This window comes from Mya arenaria, chromosome 2, assembly GCF_026914265.1.
Source record: "Mya arenaria isolate MELC-2E11 chromosome 2, ASM2691426v1".
In the NCBI taxonomy this organism is placed as follows: domain Eukaryota; kingdom Metazoa; phylum Mollusca; class Bivalvia; order Myida; family Myidae; genus Mya; species Mya arenaria.
The window spans coordinates 39,776,305-39,796,657 of record NC_069123.1 but is presented as its reverse complement, the minus strand read 5'-3'; the positions used below and the strand labels follow the sequence as shown (position 1 = coordinate 39,796,657).

Genomic DNA, 20,353 nt, shown 5'->3' with positions numbered 1-20,353 from the left:
ATTCGATATTCACAACATATTCGTATTTTGAATACCTTGATTTATAGATTTCATGATAATGCCCGCTTGTTGATGAGTTTCATTGTATTGTATATTTGATAAAAAATACGTATGGATTACGAGACTCAGTTGGGAGTTGAATTAGCTCCTTGCAAAAATTACTTCTTAAACTTAAGGTACATCGCTTGAAATATGTGTAATGTAGATTAATTCTTCTATAATTCTGAAAGAAATAGAAGTGGTTATTAATACAGCATTAACCAATGATACATGTTTTTCCTGTAGGTGCGCATACGAGCCTCAGACAATGGAAACCCTGCTTGCTCCACGTTTGAGGTTGTGTACTTCAGCCTAACGCTGAACGAAAACACCCCTCAGTGGCTCCAACCCTCGGTCAGCACAAACTACCAGGACACAACCTCCGTTCTTGAGTCTGTCGGCTTCAACACGGCAATCTATACCTTCCAGGCTCGCGATAATGATGTGGTGGGTCCAAATTGCTGTTAAATATATTATGTGAAGTCTTGTGAGAATGAAGAAGTTAAGTGCTCTCACAAATACTTTAAAAAAATCCTCTGTATAATTTATCATATTGTATCTAAACAAAAACCTTACTAGATCCACACATGGTCATCTAGAATTGAAAATATTTCCGAGAAAGCAAAAGATGTTTTCCCAAAATGTCAGGGTAACAATTGGAAATGATTTTTCTATTGTTCATTTAAAAAAAATTCATGCTTTGACTAATTTCTTGCAAAAGAAACTTATATAAGATTCTGTATTATTTTCTCAGGCCGCTCCCTACAACACATTGAAGTACACAGTTACTGGTGATAACACCGCACCCCTCTACTTCTTCGTTGACGAGACATCTGGAGAAGTAAAGCTACGGTCAGCCCTGTATTCTGACCAGTCACAAGCTCAATACATTGTAAGTGTCTTTCAAAATGTGTGCCTTATAAGATAAAATAAAATGTCAATATGTCTAAGATGGAAGAAAATGTTTTAGTAATATTTACTGTATTTGAACTTATTATTGTTCCCACTTCATAGTGTATGGGTTGATAACGTGGTCAGGCTGATGTGCTTTTATTCAAATGCTCTTTAAGGAAGAAAAGTTTGGGCATTATTGAATAACAGCACAGATAATGAAAAAGTAAATTTTGATGATAACCTGTTTGAAATCTTCATTTCAGTTGACAGTTGCTTTGGCTGACCAGGCGGGCAGGAGCAATGTTAACACAGCCACTCTGACAATTAATGTGATCCGCAATCAGAACACGCCATATTTCATCAACCTTCCTTACCGAATTGACATCAGTGAATCCACTGCCCTTTCCCAAAGCATATTCACGGTGACGGCACTTGACGCAGACCAGGGAAACTCATTTGGCCAAATTACATACAGAGCAACAGGCGATGGCAATGCCCCGGCATTTTTCGCAGTCAATGCCAATACCGGAGTGATATCAGTCACCCAGAATCTTGCTGGAAACACTGATGTAGTATACAACCTGCGAGTGACTGCATACGACAATGGTGTACCCAGTCTCAGCAACAGCACCATTGTTTACATTACAGTAGATAGGAATAGGAATGCACCTGTTTTCTTCCCAGCATCGTACAATGCTCAAGTCGCTGATAATGGAATCCTGGGGTCTGACGTGGTTCAGGTCTTGGTGTCAGATGCAGACTCTGTACCTCCATACAACATTGTGAAATGCTTCCTTCGTTCTTCGTCAGGAAGTCAATACTTTTTCATTGACGAGGACTCCTGTATCATCTATCTTGCCCGCAATATCGCTCTTGACGCAAATGCTCCAAACACATACTCTCTAACTGTTGGTGCCTTCGACATGGGCATACCTTCCAGATCAGCTATACAAGATGCCACTATCTTCATTTCTGTACAAAGAAACCAATTCTCCCCTGTCTTTAGTAATGCGCCTTACAGACGAACCATTCAGCAATCTCTGGGTGTAGGAAGCTTCGTCGAGAGAGTGACAGCCACAGATGCAGACACTGTTTCCCCATTTGGAGATGTGACACTGAGGATAATTGGTGATGATGAAGGAACTGTGTATTTCAGCTTTAGTCCAAGTTCAGGAAACATAACATTGGCAAGAGACCTAAGTCTGGATTCTGCTTCATTTTACCAGCTACGTATTGAGGCCAGGGATGGCGGTAATCCTGCCAGAAGCTCTACATCTTTGGTTGCCATCAGTGTCAACAGAAACCTTTTTGATCCACAGTTCACACAGCAATCCTACAATATTACCATTGATGAGACACAGTCACTGGGAGTAAATATTCTCCAAATCAGTGCCTCAGATTTGGACAGCAGAGCCCCACACAATGTCATCACCTACAGCATGAGAGAGACAAATTTAAACTCCCTAGCAGCCCAGTTTTTCACCATCAACTCTGCCACAGGGGCCGTCACTCTGAGACAGTCTCTGCTGAATGACAATGCTGATACACGCAGATACACATTCTCTGTCTCGATTACTGACAATGGAATACCACCGAGATCCTCATTCAATACAGCAAGTGTTGAGGTTAATGTGATCCGCAACACTGTTGCACCATTCTTTGTAGGCACACCATATGATACAACAATTGACTACAATGCAAACATAGGAGCTCAAATATTTGTTGCCACTGCCCAGGACAACGACATTGCACCATATAATACAATCACATACGACCTGATTGGTGATGGAGATGCCATAGTTTTCTTCAGGATTGACTCCAACACGGGTGTGGTCAGTCTACAGCAAAGAATCACCCAAGAGTCAGCCACTCAGTACAGGGTATTAAATTGTAGATAAGATTGAAAGTCTGATATGAAAACACCTGAATGAGTTAAGTTTTAAAAATACTTAAAAAATCTTTGTCAGACTCTAATTAATAGTATGCATTTTTTTACTGCAGTACCATTCAAGTCAATATCCAGGTTTGAACCGAATTGAATCTTTGAAAAGTTAAGACAACTTCACATTATAACATCATTAGGTATATTACCAAAGTGAAGTAGAAGTTCTTCAGTACTACAGTTTGTTGACTTATGTTATCTGTTTTCTATTTTTAGCTGACAATTCGTGCACGTGACTCTGGGAGCCCACAGCTGTTTGACACAGAGACAGTATTTGTAACAGTACGACGTAACCTGTACACACCCACTTTCTCAGCGCAGGCTTACACTGCCACCATTCTTGAAACACAAGGACCTGGCACCAGCATACTCACAGTCCGAGCATCTGACCTTGACCCTTCGGTAAGTCAGAAATTAATGTAAATTATTGAATGCCTGGACCCAGGAACTTAAAGGTTGGTCATGACAGGTAGATGACCCCTTATTTTGATATCAGTAGGTCAAAGGTCAAAGTGTCATGACCTTGCATGGAAAAATGTTCTGATCATAAACTAAAGAACTCTGGAGCCCAGGAAATTCATACTTTGTATGCTAGTTAGTCATGATAAGTAGATGACCCCTATACATTTTGAGGTCAGAGGGACAATGTCACAATGACCTCCAGGTGAAAAACAATTTGTTGGTCACCAGTCCGAACGCCACACTTAATTTCCACCCAATAACTAGAAGGAACGCCATACCTGGTATGCTAGTTGGTCATGACCAGAAGATGATCCCTTTGTTGGTTCATCCCTAGTCCAAAAGAACAAATTTCATCATTGATTTTTTCTCAGCTATGATTACACAATGAGGAGACTAGCTTTTTTTATAAAAGCAACCTCTAGTCTTTTACTTGTGGCAAATCCGTGGTCTGGTGGTAACACATTTGCCTGATAATCCAGGGGTCGCACAACTGAAAAAAACACAGTGACAGTGCTTAACACTGATGCATGTTAAAGAACCAGGGTAGCTCTAACCAGGGTTACATTCTTTTGGTGCACTATGCTTCAAAAACCTAAAATGACTAACAATCTCATTGGAGAACTCTCCGAATGGGCAAGGCCCAAGTTCGAGTATAAATAACCTTAAACACCACCACCTTACTGGGGTAAAAATATAAATGTACATTTTTGCGAGAACTGATAAAGGCCTATGATTTCTGTATATGTTTATCAAGTTCTTATCAAGTTCTTTTTTTAAGACAATGTGATATTCACTTCTATGTTTAGGGAAGGCTTCTTATTACATATTAAACAGACAGTTTAAATCTTCTCTGTTGTCATATAACTGTATTTAAAGTTTCAAGTAAAAAACTCTTCTGGGTTTTTTTTTCAGAGTCCAAACAATGAGATGCGCTACTTCATTGACGAGACGGTGACAAGGTTCAGCCTTGACTCTGTAACGGGTGTCATGTACATCCAGGTCAATCTCTATAATGAGGCCCAAGATGAGTACACGGTACGTAGACTTTTTATTTTGCTTCCTTCTATGGGCGGATTATTCAGCTGAAAAATAGTCTCAACACATGTTTGGAATACTGCAGATCACATGTGTATCCATTAAACTTTCAGAGCAGTAAAGATTTGAAAGTAAACAATAATGTTAACATTAAGACAGTTCTCAACAATTCACCCTATGAATATAATGTTTCATTTATGTCTATTTATAGTACATTTTAAGTTTTTCATGTTTATTTTACATGGATTATATAATTTTGTTACAGTCCAATGGAAAGACCAATTCAAATTTTCATAATCAGTAATACCGGGTACATGAATTTTCACGGGTTTGGAGAAAAACTTGTTTTTTTTAAAAAGGTTTGCACAAGTCACATTGTTTACAATCTTTCTAATAAAAGGTTATTTTAAACAAAGAGGAGAAAATGTAACCATGGTAATAACTAGACAATGTATAAACGCAATTTCATGTCTTGAACAGTACAACGTTCGTGCACGAGACCGTGGTTCTCCCCAGCTGACCAGCGAGATTGTACCCATCACCATCTATGTGCTGAGAAACAAGTTCGCGCCCACATTCATCAACGAAATCTATACCGCTGACATCACTGATGGTTACCGGCAGGGTGCCACCATACTCACTGTTACAGCAACCGATCAAGATGACACTGTAAATTCATGTTTACACACTATATATTAGTATCTTTGTGCATGAACAACATATTTATCTATTTGAACTTATCGACATTTGCCACATGAATGCTATTTTATTGCAAAGTGACCACACAAAAAAGTGTTTATATAAGGATTTTTATTTATCAAAGAAATGATTTGCTCTATTTGTTTTGAAATACAGGTACAATGTTCTTTGTAGAGCTTCTTTTCTGTATTCTTTGCTTTATGAAAGGAAGAAAGCATTTGAAATTAAATATTTATGCGAAAGGAGTCAGAGTGGTCTAGTGGTAAAGGTTCTGCCTCTCACCAAAGAGGTAATGGGTTCGATCCCCACTAGGGGTACTTTCTCATGACCTCTCAAAAAATGACTCAGTACTGGTTTTTGTCCAGGAAACCAACTGAAGAGTGATTTGATAAGCTATCAGTCAAAATCGAGCTAAAATAAATTAGTATTGACTAAGTCAATTATTCACTTTTCCAGAGGCCATTCAATGTTGTGACCTACAGCATTATCGGAGATGACAATGCCCCCAGTCTTTTCTCCATTGATTCCAACAGTGGCCAGATCTCATACAGCACAAATATTAACGTTGACAGTGCAGCACAGTATAGAGTGAGTACACAATAACCTGATTTCTTATATCATAACAAACTACATGTATTGGTTATCATAAGATGTGCCAGTAAATAATGTATCAGTATATGATATAAATTCTTTAAATTCTCTTATATGGAATACTTTTATTTTGTTTCGTCATGGTGATATTATAATATCTTTTGTCTGTGATTCTATCCTAGGGTCTTGTGTATTGAAATCACAACTTTTTCAACAATTTTTATCAACATTGTGTATTGTATAATGGGAAGCAATTACATTTTTATAAACAAGGATACCAATATTACTTCAAAGTTTTCTTGCAATCGGGATCAGGTTCAGTTGTATTGTGAGCATGTATCACTTGACTCTTGGCAAAAACTTACCCAAACATAAAGTCATACCTTTCCCCCCACAGGTACGTGTATTGGCAGCTGATGGTGGTTTCCCGTCCCTGATGGACACAACCATAGTGTACTTAAACATCACAAGGAACCGATTCTCGCCGTCATTTACACAGACCCAGTACAACACTCAGATCGCAGAGTCCCAGAGTCTTGGAACCGAGATAATCCGGGTCTCCGCTACCGACCGGGACACAGCTGTAAGTGTCACATTGATCTATAAGACTTATCTTTAAAATTGATATTGGATTTTAGTCTTAAAGCATTTTAAAATTTCACATTATCCTTGAAAAGAAAATGCACATGTAAATTTGTACATGTAAAACATCAACATTAACTTTCCAAATGTTTATTATCATTAGCCAGCATAAAAGATATACAAGTATTATCAATCATTTGCTTCTATCTGCAGGCCCCATACAACGTGGTTCGCTACTCATTAATTGGGAGTGTGCGAGCCCAGGAGTACTTCCAGGTGTCGCCATCTACAGGAGTTATCTCCCTTATCAGGCCCGCTTACAACAACACACTGGACAGCCAGTATACGGTAATTACTGCTTCCGTACTCAATCAGGGCTTATTGAGGCTGTATTTCGCAGGTGGGTTCAGAAAAATGACTTGAAAATTACAATAGATTTAAGGTATAATAGCAAGAGATATATTGATTAATGAATTAAAAAGAGTCATTTGTGACAAGCCTTTGCATGAAAAGTTTTCAAGTATTTTGTTCATTTTTGGCCATACTAGACTATTTTCTTCAAGATTGTTCTAGCATTCAAACTGGTTGCCTCAGTTCTTTCCTTGGAACAATTCAAACCTTTGGGTTTAAAATTACAGTTATCACCTCTATTCTCACACATATATGTATACTATTGATGAAATAAATAATGCTTAAACTTAAATTTTGAAAATTAATAGCTTTGATTTTGCATTGGAAAATAGCGATTACAAAAAAAATGCATAGTTTTCAAATTATTTTGCCACTGTATAGTAATAGCCATAATAAATGAAATCCTGTTGTACATTACAGCTGACAATAACAGTGCGAGACCTGGGGAACCCTTCACGGGCAGGCACCAACACTGCAACAGTGACTGTGGGCGTGTACAGGAACCAGTTCCCGCCTGTATTCCAGACAACTCCATACTCAGCCACCATCAACGAGAACATAAACAATGGGGCATCCATATTTAGGTTTACAGTAACAGATGCTGATACACAGGTGAAACATTAGCTTTATTTGTGTCTTTTAGCAAATACTTGAATTATCATAATATTACTGTATTTTACAATTTTTTAATAAATAAGATCTAAAGAAAACAGTACATTCAAACAGAACTTTTTTGTATTGAACTAATCAGTGATGTCCATAGTATGTACAATTATTTATACACCAATATGATTCTGTGTATTATCTGATCTTGTGAAAAAAACAACAACATATATAAGTGCCTCGGATTTTCAACCCATTTTATGGCTGGGGCTTTTCTGATTAAATATTGTCAGGAAATATTTTAACAGTATTTATTCCCTAATTTTAAATGGGCATTAACTAGGAATTGCTGGTATGACCATTTATTTATTAAGGAAATGGTAAAATATCAAAGTTCACTGATCATGTTTTTTTTTCAGTAATATTTTTCTATATGTTTTTCACTGATATTTCAGTCTCCATTCAACCTGGTTGGAGTGACAGCTATCGGAGACGACCTGGCACCCACCTATTTTTACCTTGAGTCTGTCAGCTCATCTCAGGGGTCGAGCGTGTACAATGTCCTTGTACAGGATGCCCAGGACCTCGCCATTGACACAGCTAACCAATATCAGGTGAGATAACATGCATTGATAGCTTGTTATAATTTAAAGAGAATTAAAAGTAGAATTTTGTACATGAGTGCACAGTGCTCCAGTTTTGTTTTTAAGAAATTAAAAGTGAGAATACAGGTAGCTATTTCAACTGTATCTTGAGAATGTTGACTTGAATATGAGATTTAGATTTAGATTTAAAAAAATTACCATGAGATAACTGAAGAATAATGAGAAAGTACTTGATAAAGGTTATCTTAGCTGCCAACAAATTGGTCAACTATGCCTTACATGATTTTCTATTTGATTACTTAAAAAATCTTTAATGTAATAATAAACTAAATAATTTTTTTCATTCCAGTTGAGGCTGTATGCAGTGGATGGTGGAAATGTGTTGGGCCCTGGCCTTGCCAGTCGCTCTGCCGTGGAGATCTTGTACATTACTGTGCGTAGAAACACATTCCCGCCCGTATTTACAAACGCTAACAACCTGCAGGCTACCATCTCTGAAGATGCTTTTGCTGGGTCCTTTATTGTGCAGCTCACTGCTACGGATGATGATGAAAATGTAAGAATGGCTGAAGTTAAAATACCTTTGTTATTCTCTGTCATTTATGAGATACAATGAATTTCAAATATTACTCAATAGGACTGTATTTTTAACCAATTAATTTTTAAGGATACCGATAGTGATTTGTTGGTTCCATAGTTCAGCATGACCTGTGTAGTCCAGCATGACTTGGGTTGTTCATGAATAAACACTATAACATTGCTTGCAGGCCCCAGACAATGTTGTGCGCTATGAGATAGTTGGGGACGGACAGGCACCAAACTATTTCTACATTAACCCAGTGGATGGCCGAATCTCCCTGCTTGCATCTGTAGAGAACACTGCAACCAGCTTCTACAAGGTAAGGATTCTGTGTTATAAAAAACACCATTTTTTAATGTAATGCTTGAAATGATAACATTTGTATTATTTTCCATCTGATAAAAATACTCTAAGCTTTTGATGGTGCATTACATGTCATTATAATTTTCATGCATTTAACTGTAGAATATGATGGTCATTTATTACTGTTAAACAGATCCAAGTGCGAGCGACTGATGGGGGGTTCCCAACACTTTCCGATACAACATTTGTGGATGTGACTGTAACCAGGGTTACGGAAGTACTTCAGTTCTCCTCCCAAGACTACCAAGTCACAATCACAGAGAACGTCGCTGTGGCCTCCTCAGTTTCCAGAGTTCAGGCCCAACCTGGAGTGAGTCCTCTATCTATACATATAAAACATAAGAAATTCCTGTTTGTTTGATTATTTAAGGAATGAATTGCCTAGTTGATGTCATAATGGGGGTATGAATGCAGGGGCTGGTTAAAGTGTGTGAAAATCGAAGATAAACAATTTTCAATGGAATTGTATATTTATACGCGATCGTAGGATATCCAAAGATGTTGCGTCCATCGGACGATAATACATGAAAGGCCGTTTCATTTAAGGAATGAAAGTTGAGGTTTTATAGAACATAATTAGTAGCAGTCCCATAACTTTAGCTAAAATATTTGTTGATTTAAACCCCTGTTAACCAATAAAAAAATGTCAATCATTTTCACCTGCTAGCAAGGCTCTTGTTGTTTCCTGTTAAAATGGGTCACTGCTGTGGCATGGCATTTTTTTTATAAGATTATTGTTATTATAGTGACCAAAAATCTTATAATCTATATGTACGTACATGTCTGTGTCATTATTGGTTTCAATTCTTATTACTTAAACAACCTTTGACTTAGATGGTATACCAATTCTCAAGGTAATCATACAATGAGTAGGTAATGTGTTTGTGTCAAATTTTGATCTATTTCTATTGCAATTAAGTATGCCGAGCATGTTTAAATTTCAATGTGTTAATGTTTCAGCCCGATATAGTGTACACTATAGTTGGGTACAGCAGCGGTCCTGATTACTTCAACATCAGCTCCTCCAATGGCCAGATCTACCTCCGTAACCACCTTACAGGTGATCTCAACAAGAAATCTGTCTACTACGTAAGTGGAGCCTTAGTTTGTCCGCGTTCAGACTCAAGGGGCAAAATTGCAAAATCTTTCATCATTCTTCCTTCTAGTTGAGTTTGATGATAAAATTTACTGAAATTTATTACTCTTCGAAATTGTACTATTATAAGTTGATTATTTTTAACTTGATAAAGAATTGCTGAGTCTGAGTCTAGACTTGATCATAAGCCTGTTTGTAATCATGGCAACTGAAAAATGAGACAAACAATAAATCAACATCTTTTGTTATACACAGTTTAGTTCATATCTTGTTAATGAATACTTTTGTCAAACTGTATAAAAATATACATTGACATTCTGATTTACATCAAGTAATATGTTATCAGGGAAATAAGAGCAAGATATTCAAATCACATCAAATCACCTTATATTAGAACAATAAACATAATTTTTTTTTTTTTTAGTTGAGGGTTCAAGCTAGGAAAGCCTTCAGCACTGGAGTACAGACAGCTTTTGCAAATGTCACTATCAACGTCCAGAGGAACCTGAATGCACCAAGATTTGATCAGCTGCTATATGAAGTGTCAATCTCTGAAAATACCGCCCTCGGAAATAGCGTTCAACAAGTTCGAGCCATCGACAATGATGTCATTGTAAGTATTCAATGGTTTGAATCAGGCCCCTATTTCTCATACATTCTTAAGTCTCTTATATTAGGATCAGGTTTGTCTCACTATTTTTGTTTTGGTATATATTATGAATTTTCTCTTTTTAAAGAGTTTTAGGACCTTTAAATGGAATCATTTCACGATCATGATAAACTATGTGTTGGGATTTAAAATCAAATTACGGCAAGTATTTTTGCGTAATGAAATATGATTTAGTTAAAATTGATGTATGTTTTATCACCCAATTATCAAGGATAATTGCACCTTTCATCTCATCTTGGGCTTCTGTATATTTTGACATTTAGCTTGAAGGTCAAGGTCACATAGGTGTAGTGAGTGTCATTGGCAGGTGAAATTTGTGATTAGAGAAGTATATATGTAGTCTTGGTCAATGAATGCATGTATTTTGTTATTTTAGGACACAGTTCGTTATGAAATGCGGACTCTGCAGAATGGTGGTACTGGATTTGATGTGTTTTACTTGGGCCCTTTCTCCGGCCTCATCTCACTGCGAAGCATACTCACAAACACCAACATCAATAGATATGAGGTTTGTCTGGGTTTGATTTTACATAGATGATAATAAATATTTTATAATTCTTGAGAAAAAGCAACTGATGATTGAAAAGTAAAATTTATGTGGCGGAGAAAAATAAAAGGAAACAGAATTCTGAATCCTTTTTGTTATTTTCTTCAGCAGCTTTCTAATCAAATGTTATATCAGCTCTAACATATGTATGAAACAGAGAGAATCTAAGCATGTTTTATACATGTTCTATGTTTGTGACACTCAACCAGTAATTTACAAAAAGGTGCCTTTTAATGAAATCTAGTCAGATCAGTAATCATGCTAATAGGCTGTATGATTTAAATATCATACTCATAAAGAATCATAAGCCTTCATAAATAATATTTTCATATTGTACGTTCTCAGTTCCTGGTTGTTGCACGTGACCAATCCTCCCCGGAGAAGACCGGAACTGCCACTGTGCGTGTGAACATACTTCGTAGCCAGCAGCCCCCTGTGTTTACGAACAGCCCGCCCTATAGTACAACAATCAACAGAGGAGAGGGCGTTGGAACTGTAGTGTACTCTCGCTCAAGGGCTGTGGATAGCGATCTTCAGGTAAGTCATGTGGATAGCAATCTTCAGGTTAGTCATATGGATAGCAATCTTCAGGTTAGTAATGTGGATAGCTATCATAAGGTTTGTCATGTGGATAGCAATCTTCAGGTAAGTCATGTGGATAGCAATCTTCAGGTTAGTAATGTGGATAGCGATCTTCAGGTTAGTGATGTGGATAGCGATCTTCAGGTTAGTCATTTGGATAGCAATCTTCAGGTTAGTAATGTGGATAGCTATCTTAAGGTTTGTCATGTGGATAGTGATCTTCAGGTAAGTCATGTGGATAGCAATCTTCAGGTTAGTAATGTGGATAGCGATCTTCAGGAAAGTCATGTGGATACCAATCTTCAGGTTAGTAATGTGGATAGCTATCTTAAGGTTTGTCATGTGGATAGCGATCTTCAGGTAAGTCATAGGTTAGTAATTTGGATAGCGATCTTCAGGTTAGTCATGTGGATAGTGATCTTCAGGTTAGTCATGTGGATAACCATCTTCAGGTTAGTCATGTGGATTGCAATCTTCAGGCTAATAATGTGGATAGCCATCTTCAGGCTAATCATGTTGTATTTTTTATGTCTCCTCGTTCTTAGCTGATAAGAATCTGGCTGGGAAGGAACCAGTACAAGTTGGTCTTAAAACAACCTTTCATAATTTCTGCTGTCAGTTGTATAAAACTTAGAAATGTAGGGTTCCAAATCAAAATTTCTTCCATGAGAAGCTGACATTTTTATCACCACACTTAACCTTGCCTGGTAACCATTGATGTGTCACTCAGCATTATGACCAGACAAAGGGAGTATGCTTTAGGGGCTGATGTATTGATTCAGATCCTCAGGGTAGTTCTAGCACTAGAGGTAATATAATGGTATATTAGGGTGGTTAACCATTGATATATCCAAGGACTGTTAGCTATTGATATATTAGTGTTGTTAGCAAATGTTATATTAGGATTGTCAGCTATTGATATATTAGGGCCGTTAGTTATTGATATATTAGGACTGTTAGCCTATGTTATAATAGGGCTGTAAGCTATTGATATATTAGGGCTGTTAGTTATTGATATATTAGGACTGTTAGCCTATGTTATAATAGGGCTGTAAGCTATTGATATATTAGGGCCGTTAGTTATTGATATATTAGGACTGTTAGCCTATGTTATAATAGGGCTGTAAGCTATTGATATATTAGGGCCGTTAGTTATTGATATATTAGGACTGTTAGCCTATGTTATAATAGGGCTGTAAGCTATTGATATATTAGGGCCGTTAGTTATTGATATATTAGGACTGTTAGCCTATGTTATAATAGGGCTGTAAGCTATTGATATATTAGAGCCGTTAGTTATTGATATATTAGGACTGTTAGCCTATGTTATAATAGGGCTGTAAGCTATTGATATATTAGGGCCGTTAGTTATTGATATATTAGGACTGTTAGCCTATGTTATAATAGGGCTGTAAGCTATTGATATATTAGGGCCGTTAGTTATTGATATATTAGGACTGTTAGCCTATGTTATAATAGGGCTGTAAGCTATTGATATATTAAGGCCGTTAGTTATTGATATATTAGGACTGTTAGCCTATGTTATAATAGGGCTGTAAGCTATTGATATATTAGGGCCGTTAGTTATTGATATATTAGGACTGTTAGCCTATGTTATAATAGGGCTGTAAGCTATTGATATATTAGGGCTGTTAGTTATTGATATATTAGGACTGTTAGCCTATGTTATAATAGGGCTGTAAGCTATTGATATATTAGGGCTGTTAGTTATTGATATATTAGGACTGTTAGCCTATGTTATAATAGGGCTGTAAGCTATTGATATATTAGAGCCGTTAGTTATTGATATATTAGGACTGTTAGCCTATGTTATAATAGGGCTGTAAGCTATTGATATATTAGGGCCGTTAGTTATTGATATATTAGGACTGTTAGCCTATGTTATAATAGGGCTGTAAGCTATTGATATATTAGGGCCGTTAGTTATTGATATATTAGGACTGTTAGCCTATGTTATAATAGGGCTGTAAGCTATTGATATATTAGGGCCGTTAGTTATTGATATATTAGGACTGTTAGCCTATGTTATAATAGGGCTGTAAGCTATTGATATATTAGGGCCGTTAGTTATTGATATATTAGGACTGTTAGCCTATGTTATAATAGGGCTGTAAGCTATTGATATATTAGGGCCGTTAGTTATTGATATATTAGGACTGTTAGCCTATGTTATAATAGGGCTGTAAGCTATTGATATATTAGGGCTGTTAGTTATTGATATATTAGGACTGTTAGCCTATGTTATAATAGGGCTGTAAGCTATTGATATATTAAGGCTGTTAGTTATTGATATATTAGGACTGTTAGCCTATGTTATAATAGGGCTGTAAGCTATTGATATATTAGGGCCGTTAGTTATTGATATATTAGGACTGTTAGCCTATGTTATAATAGGGCTGTAAGCTATTGATATATTAGGGCTGTTAGCCAATATAATATTATGGCTGATAGCTATTGATATATTAGTGCTGTCAGCTCTTGGTTATTAATTATGGTTTTTAGCTATTGGTATGTTTTGGCTGTTACATATAAGTATATTAGGGCTGCAATCTCTTAGTTAAAAGCCTTAGAAATAATTTACAATAAATAACCTTCTTTCATCTGTTGCACTAGTACAATATAACTGTCCATTAATTTCATGGACAAACATATCATATATTGTTACTAATTAATTCATGTGATGGCATGATGATTTTTTTTGCAGGGCCAGCTAGTGTATGGTCTGACAGGCAGGTATTTCAGCGCAGCCTCGTTCTTTACCATAGACAGAAACACTGGAGATATCAGGGTTGCTAATGACCTTGACCTTGATACAAGCCTTTCATACACTGTAAGTTGTACACATATTGTAAGATAATAAAGTTATAATTTTTTGTGTAACTGTTTTATCCCTTTAAAGAACTGTTATTAAGAGTCTGACTTAATATTACCTGGTAAAAGTTACAATGAATTATGAAAAATTCAAGTACACTGATAAAAAACCTTAATTTAAAGTAATAGGCACCCTTTTACCTTAAACAGATATATGCATAGGTTTAGACTTATGGCTATAAGTTTTTTTTTTTTTTCTCAAAGATTACCCAGTACTTTGATTTCCAACCATTGACGACATGCATAGCATCATATGCTTACTTTAAAGTCAAGTAACAGCAAAGTCATGACTTTTTTTCATTGTCCAATTTTTTAAAACACATATATCAAAGATAATTTTTATTGAAATGTAACGTGTTGATTCTTGTTATAGTTGGAGCTGTTGGCCTATGACAGTGCAATGCCGAGTCAGGTTGCTTACACCAACATCACCATTAGTGTAACCCGAAACCCCACAGCTCCCGTCTTCACCACCCAGGACTACGAGAGGACTATCACTGAGAACTTTGTGCTGGGATACAGTCTGGTCCAGATCTTTGCTGAGGATGATGACAATGCAAGTGTACACTATTTTTTGCAAGCTATCACTATATTTGATAATTGTTTTTGGATAGAAATGGAGAGTTTAATATTTAGCAGGTTGAACTAATGTTCAAACAGTATTTTTTGTGATTGAAGGTCATGAATTTGCTCTATTGCATTGTTAATTGTGAGCATTGTTTTGTTTCACAGGACTTTGTCAGGTGTGACATAGAAAGCATCTCAGCACCAAATGTTTTCCAACCTCCAACCAATCTAGAGGACTACTTTTACTTGAATCCCTACACCTGCCTTCTCACAGTACGCCAATCTCTAACCACAATTGGGGTCGGCGCTGTCAGCATGACCGTACGGGCCACAGATGATGGCATCCCTCCAAGGTCCTCTGCAGTGAATGCCCAAGTCAGGATCAACATCATCCGCAATGAAAATGATCCGGCATTCATCAACACGCCTTACATCAGAACAATCTCTGAGACTACATCAGTGGGAACCAGCATACTGACAGTCACTGCCACTGATCAGGACAACGTGGTAAGTTGGGTAGATATGTACTAAAAATAACTCAGAAATAATTGTTGTTGTTATGAAACGCTTTGGTATGTGATACATCTCATCATAAAGGCCATAGACAAGACACAATACCAATGTGCTGTCACTTCTCATAGATGATAAAGTTTTTATACATGCACTTGATGCTTATTTCAGAACGAGGCAGTCCGGTTTGAGGTGATTGGTGATGAAACATTTGAAATCTACTTCGACTTTGATTTGAGGACTGGGCTCATTTGTGTTGGAAGGTATGTATTACAGCAAGAACAATCAAATGTTAATCTAATGCCTGCAACTGGCTTCAGCATAGATGAAAAATACGTCAGTCATCGAAATTAGACTTTTGGATGAACAAGCCTGTAGCTGCACTTTTGAATGAACAAGCCCGAATTCTTATACTACTGCTTGGCATCAAATTTTTTGAAGAAGCCGTGCTGTATAGAATTCAGAATTTCAACAAGCCCGAGAGAAATATTTCCAGTACAGGGCTTGCTAGCTTGTGTTTATTTCATCCACTGATACATATGATTTTTTTTAATTGACAGCAGTTAATGCTACTCATACTGGACTGTGATGAGTTACAAGAGAAAAAGTATTGATGGTCTTAAAAATTTATCTATGTATCTGTTTAGATAATAATCTTGTACATTGCACTTGTGTTTACAGATCTCTTCTTGAGGAGAAACGTGACTATTACATTGGGCGAATAATGGCCTATGACATGGGCTCTCCACCGCGTAGTGCTGTGGTCACTGTTCGCATCAACATTGATCGTAACATTCACCCACCTGTGTTCAACCCTCTTGTGTATAATGCCACAATCATGGAGACTGACCCAACCAACACACTCGTTATGACGATCACAGGTTCTGATGCCGATAGGCTGCTACTGGTATGAGTCTGAATTTTATTTTTAACAAAGTCACAGAATCTTTCAGACAGCAGGAAATACATATTCTGCTTGCATCCAATCAGATTTGTTCAGCATTTATGTTAGATTCTAGTAATATCATTGTTTATTTAACAGACAGATCACGCAAAACAAATTGACCTTGTCTCCTCTCGATCAATGCTAAGCCTATGATTTCTTTGTTTCCCCAGGACCACTGGAACACAATATGTTACACAGTGGTGAATGTTGTCCAGAACATCCCCAGCCAGAACATCACTTTCAGCCCATACTTCCATCTGAATTGCCGCACTGGACAGTTGAAAATCTGCCTGCCACTCTACTATGATCGCTCTGACAACACTGCGTACAGGTATAGCTATTGTTTTTTTTTTTATATTAATGAAATTTACTTTGCTTCCAATTTTATGGTCCTTCACATGCTTCCTGAAACAGGCATTAATGTTACATAATGAAAGAGAAGGATCAAGTGGTCTAGTAAGTTGTCGGTATCTGCCTCTCACCCAAAAGGTTGTTGGTTTGAGCCCCATGAGGGTGAGTGTGGTCTTGTGGTTTAGGTGTCGGCCTCTGAGTCTCACTCAAGAGGGTGAGAGTGGCCTTGTGGTACCGTAGTCAACCTCTCACCTACAAGGTTGTAGGTTTAAGCCCCATGAGTGTAAGCGTGATCTGGTGGTAAGGTGTCCGTATCTGCTCTCATTCAAGAGGTTGTGGGTTTAAGCTCCATTAAAGTGAGAGTGGTCTTGATGTATAGGTGTCCACATCTTAAGAAGTTGTGAGTTTGAGGCCCACAAGGATGAGAGTGGTTTGTGGTACAGATGTCTGCCTCAAACCCAAGTGATTGTGGGTTGAACCCCACTAGGATGAGATTGGTCTGGTGGTATAAGTTTCAGTTTCTCACCCAAGAGGCTGTGGGTTTGAGCCCAGTCAGGGATACTCTCTTACAGAACACCAGTACTATTTTCTTATGACATGATTTGCATTCTTTTTCAAAATTTCAAATAAGTGTTTTATAATGATCCTTGCTTTAATCTTGTTGTTCTTCTGGTATTCAGGTTCTCTGTGCAGGCAAAGGACAATGAGGACAGGATATCAACCCAGAATGCCCAGGTGACCATCAACGTGATACGAAACCTGTTCCCGCCCGTTTTCCGAAACATGCCATACTCCACAACCATTCCGTGCACAGCCGGGGCAGGATATCGCGTCCTGCAGGTGGACAGCACTGATGCAGACACTGTTGTGAGTTGTAATTTTGTCTAATTTAATATACAATATTGCTTTGAGAAAAGTGTAATATGTCCTGTCCTGTAGACTGAATTAAAATGACACACATAATTTTGGTAGGTACCCTATCTATCTTGATTTGCATAAGTTGTGAATTGTGTAAATGTTCGAGAAATTCACAGGAATTTACAAAATTACAAGTTAGTCAATGATCTCCAAGTTTAAGTTAAACTGAATGTAACCATTTCAATTCATAATTCAATCTCTTTTTTTAGAAACCATACAACTCTGTGCGTTACTCGATCATCGGAGACAACATGGCTCCAGAGAGATTCTACATCAACCCGGCAACAGGTGTCATCTACACCTCCACAAAAAATATATTGCCTGATAGAGATACCTTTGTTGTAAGGACTTATAATTTTGTTTTAATCTTATGGCATGATATTATAGTTATGATTATGGACTAATTATTTGAAAGCAGTTGTTGTAAAAATCAAATATTATATTATTATTCATCCACTAATTGTTTTGAAGAGGAAATATGTTTTATGTGGAAATTTTTGATACAAGCACATATTTTTTATTTAATAAATGACTACCATGAAATTAAATTTACTAAGGTATTCACTATTCCCATTTGAAGAAAGTCTTTCTTTTTACTAACACAGATTTGAACATAAATCTTGAAAAATATCATAGCCTTTTCTCTCCCAAATCTACAGGTCCGTGTGCTGGCTGAGGATGGTGGTACCCCAATGCGGTCGTCCACGGCAACTGTTGTGATATCAGTGGACTGTAATCTTCACACACCAGTCTGGCTCCAAACTAACTACACAGTGACAGTGAATGAGGTGCAAGACCTGGGAGTCGACATTCTCACTGTCCGAGCTGTCGATCAGGATCTTAGGGTAAGTTGTATTTGTAACATTCCAATCTTTATTCCATGTTTAAGCCATGATTTTTTAATGCTTTAAAAACTTGAAGTTCTTTAAGATTCCATATACTACCCCTGGATCATTGGTAAATATCTAAATACGGAATACACATAAAATGTTCTTGTGTTAATATTCAACAAAAATTGCAACTTTAAAAGAAATCAATACCCCAAAATCTTTGTTCTCAAAAATGAACCAATTCTGGTCAAGACTGCTTTTTTTATTTGACTGTTGCAAAATATTCTTTCTCCTATGCAGGCTCCATACAACCAGCTTGTATTTACCGCAGTGGACAGGTCATCCAATGATATCCTTGACTATGTTGATGTGACAGCTGACTCTGGAGAAGTCTACATTAAAAGATCACTTACACTTATAAACAGGGATACAATTGTGGTAAGTGAAAATCATCATCTTCCATAACTGATGCTCAATCATCTTAGAATGTGCTTTACACAGAGCATATAAAAGAACCAAGGGGACTCTTCGAAAAAGAGCTAGGGTATAGCACCCAGACTTCGTTGTATCCCACCACTGTCTTTTCATTGTGCTGTCCCTTCAGCAAAAAACAAAGGACCCTGTTGGAAATAAGTGCTTTCACTTTCATGGTTTATCCTTGACCACAAGGTATAAAGAGATACATACATACATACAATGCTGTTACCTTTCAGTTTGAAGTATCCGTCAGTGACATGGCTATGACACCAAGGATTGCCATGGGCAATGCTTTCGTGACGATAAACATAATACGTAACATGTACCCTCCTGTATGTGACGACAAGTCATGTGACATCATGCTCACCACGTCATACAGGCCGGGAACCTTCCTCACTCAAGTGTGCTGCTCAGATGCTGATGGCAGGGTATGACAAACTTCTGTTAAGTTTACTGTTTATAGTTTGTATTTATTGAAATATCTAAATAGATTTAAGTTAGGGAGAAAAAAAATGGCAAGAATAGGTGCCATACATCATCAGATCTTCAGCATTACCTACCTATAAAGAATTGGTTGCTATTTGAGTGTGAAACATTTTAATTTGGCTGTGTAATTTACATCGGAATGACTGGCTTTATATGGTAGATATTTTTTGTTTTCCAATGTAACCATAGTGGCTTTATAGTCACTGCATATTTTTTATCCTCTTTTTTATGGGTTTGAGAATAATTGCATATCCTTTTTTAAACATTTTGCCCACAGGATGTACCTTTCGGTCAGGTTAGATATGCAATTATCGGGGATGAGAATGCGGCAAACATGTTCATGATCGATGAACTCACTGGAGGTATCAGTGTGGAAGGAGAATTGAACTTCACCAGACCTTACAGGGTGAGCTACATAGTTTGTAAAAAACACTCTATGACATTAAATGAATATATTTCTGGCACCATTGCTAATAATCCAATCTAGGGATGAATCAATCTAAGGGTCAATCCCTTATCTATTTTATCTCCTGCTAACTCCTTCATGTGCCCTACAGAGATAAGGTTGCAGCAACTGCAGCCAGAAGTTAGATCAAGGCTTACTAGGACAAACTTTTCAGAGTCAATAAAAATTCAAGAAATTAACCTGATAACGATAATAATTTCAGATTCCGA

General features: G+C 37.1%; 1 protein-coding gene across 1 annotated transcript in view; it reads left to right on the top strand.

Moving 5' to 3' along the window:
* The window catches only part of LOC128210972 (uncharacterized), a 124,344-nt gene that overhangs the window by 37,576 nt on the left and 66,415 nt on the right, over positions 1-20,353 (top strand). The window contains exons 33-62 of the mRNA XM_052915331.1: positions 286-486; positions 794-931; positions 1,197-2,813; positions 3,092-3,277; positions 4,250-4,372; positions 4,853-5,041; positions 5,528-5,659; positions 6,060-6,245; positions 6,458-6,592; positions 7,076-7,267; positions 7,714-7,872; positions 8,213-8,419; positions 8,631-8,762; positions 8,940-9,116; positions 9,767-9,895; positions 10,327-10,515; positions 10,949-11,080; positions 11,465-11,656; positions 14,427-14,552; positions 14,967-15,149; positions 15,326-15,667; positions 15,842-15,933; positions 16,352-16,577; positions 16,787-16,947; positions 17,648-17,834; positions 18,095-18,226; positions 18,545-18,730; positions 19,016-19,153; positions 19,429-19,620; positions 19,956-20,084. Coding sequence (XP_052771291.1) covers positions 286-486; positions 794-931; positions 1,197-2,813; positions 3,092-3,277; positions 4,250-4,372; positions 4,853-5,041; positions 5,528-5,659; positions 6,060-6,245; positions 6,458-6,592; positions 7,076-7,267; positions 7,714-7,872; positions 8,213-8,419; positions 8,631-8,762; positions 8,940-9,116; positions 9,767-9,895; positions 10,327-10,515; positions 10,949-11,080; positions 11,465-11,656; positions 14,427-14,552; positions 14,967-15,149; positions 15,326-15,667; positions 15,842-15,933; positions 16,352-16,577; positions 16,787-16,947; positions 17,648-17,834; positions 18,095-18,226; positions 18,545-18,730; positions 19,016-19,153; positions 19,429-19,620; positions 19,956-20,084 — 6,510 coding nt within the window. The remainder of the gene's footprint in view (positions 1-285; positions 487-793; positions 932-1,196; positions 2,814-3,091; positions 3,278-4,249; positions 4,373-4,852; positions 5,042-5,527; positions 5,660-6,059; positions 6,246-6,457; positions 6,593-7,075; positions 7,268-7,713; positions 7,873-8,212; positions 8,420-8,630; positions 8,763-8,939; positions 9,117-9,766; positions 9,896-10,326; positions 10,516-10,948; positions 11,081-11,464; positions 11,657-14,426; positions 14,553-14,966; positions 15,150-15,325; positions 15,668-15,841; positions 15,934-16,351; positions 16,578-16,786; positions 16,948-17,647; positions 17,835-18,094; positions 18,227-18,544; positions 18,731-19,015; positions 19,154-19,428; positions 19,621-19,955; positions 20,085-20,353) is intronic.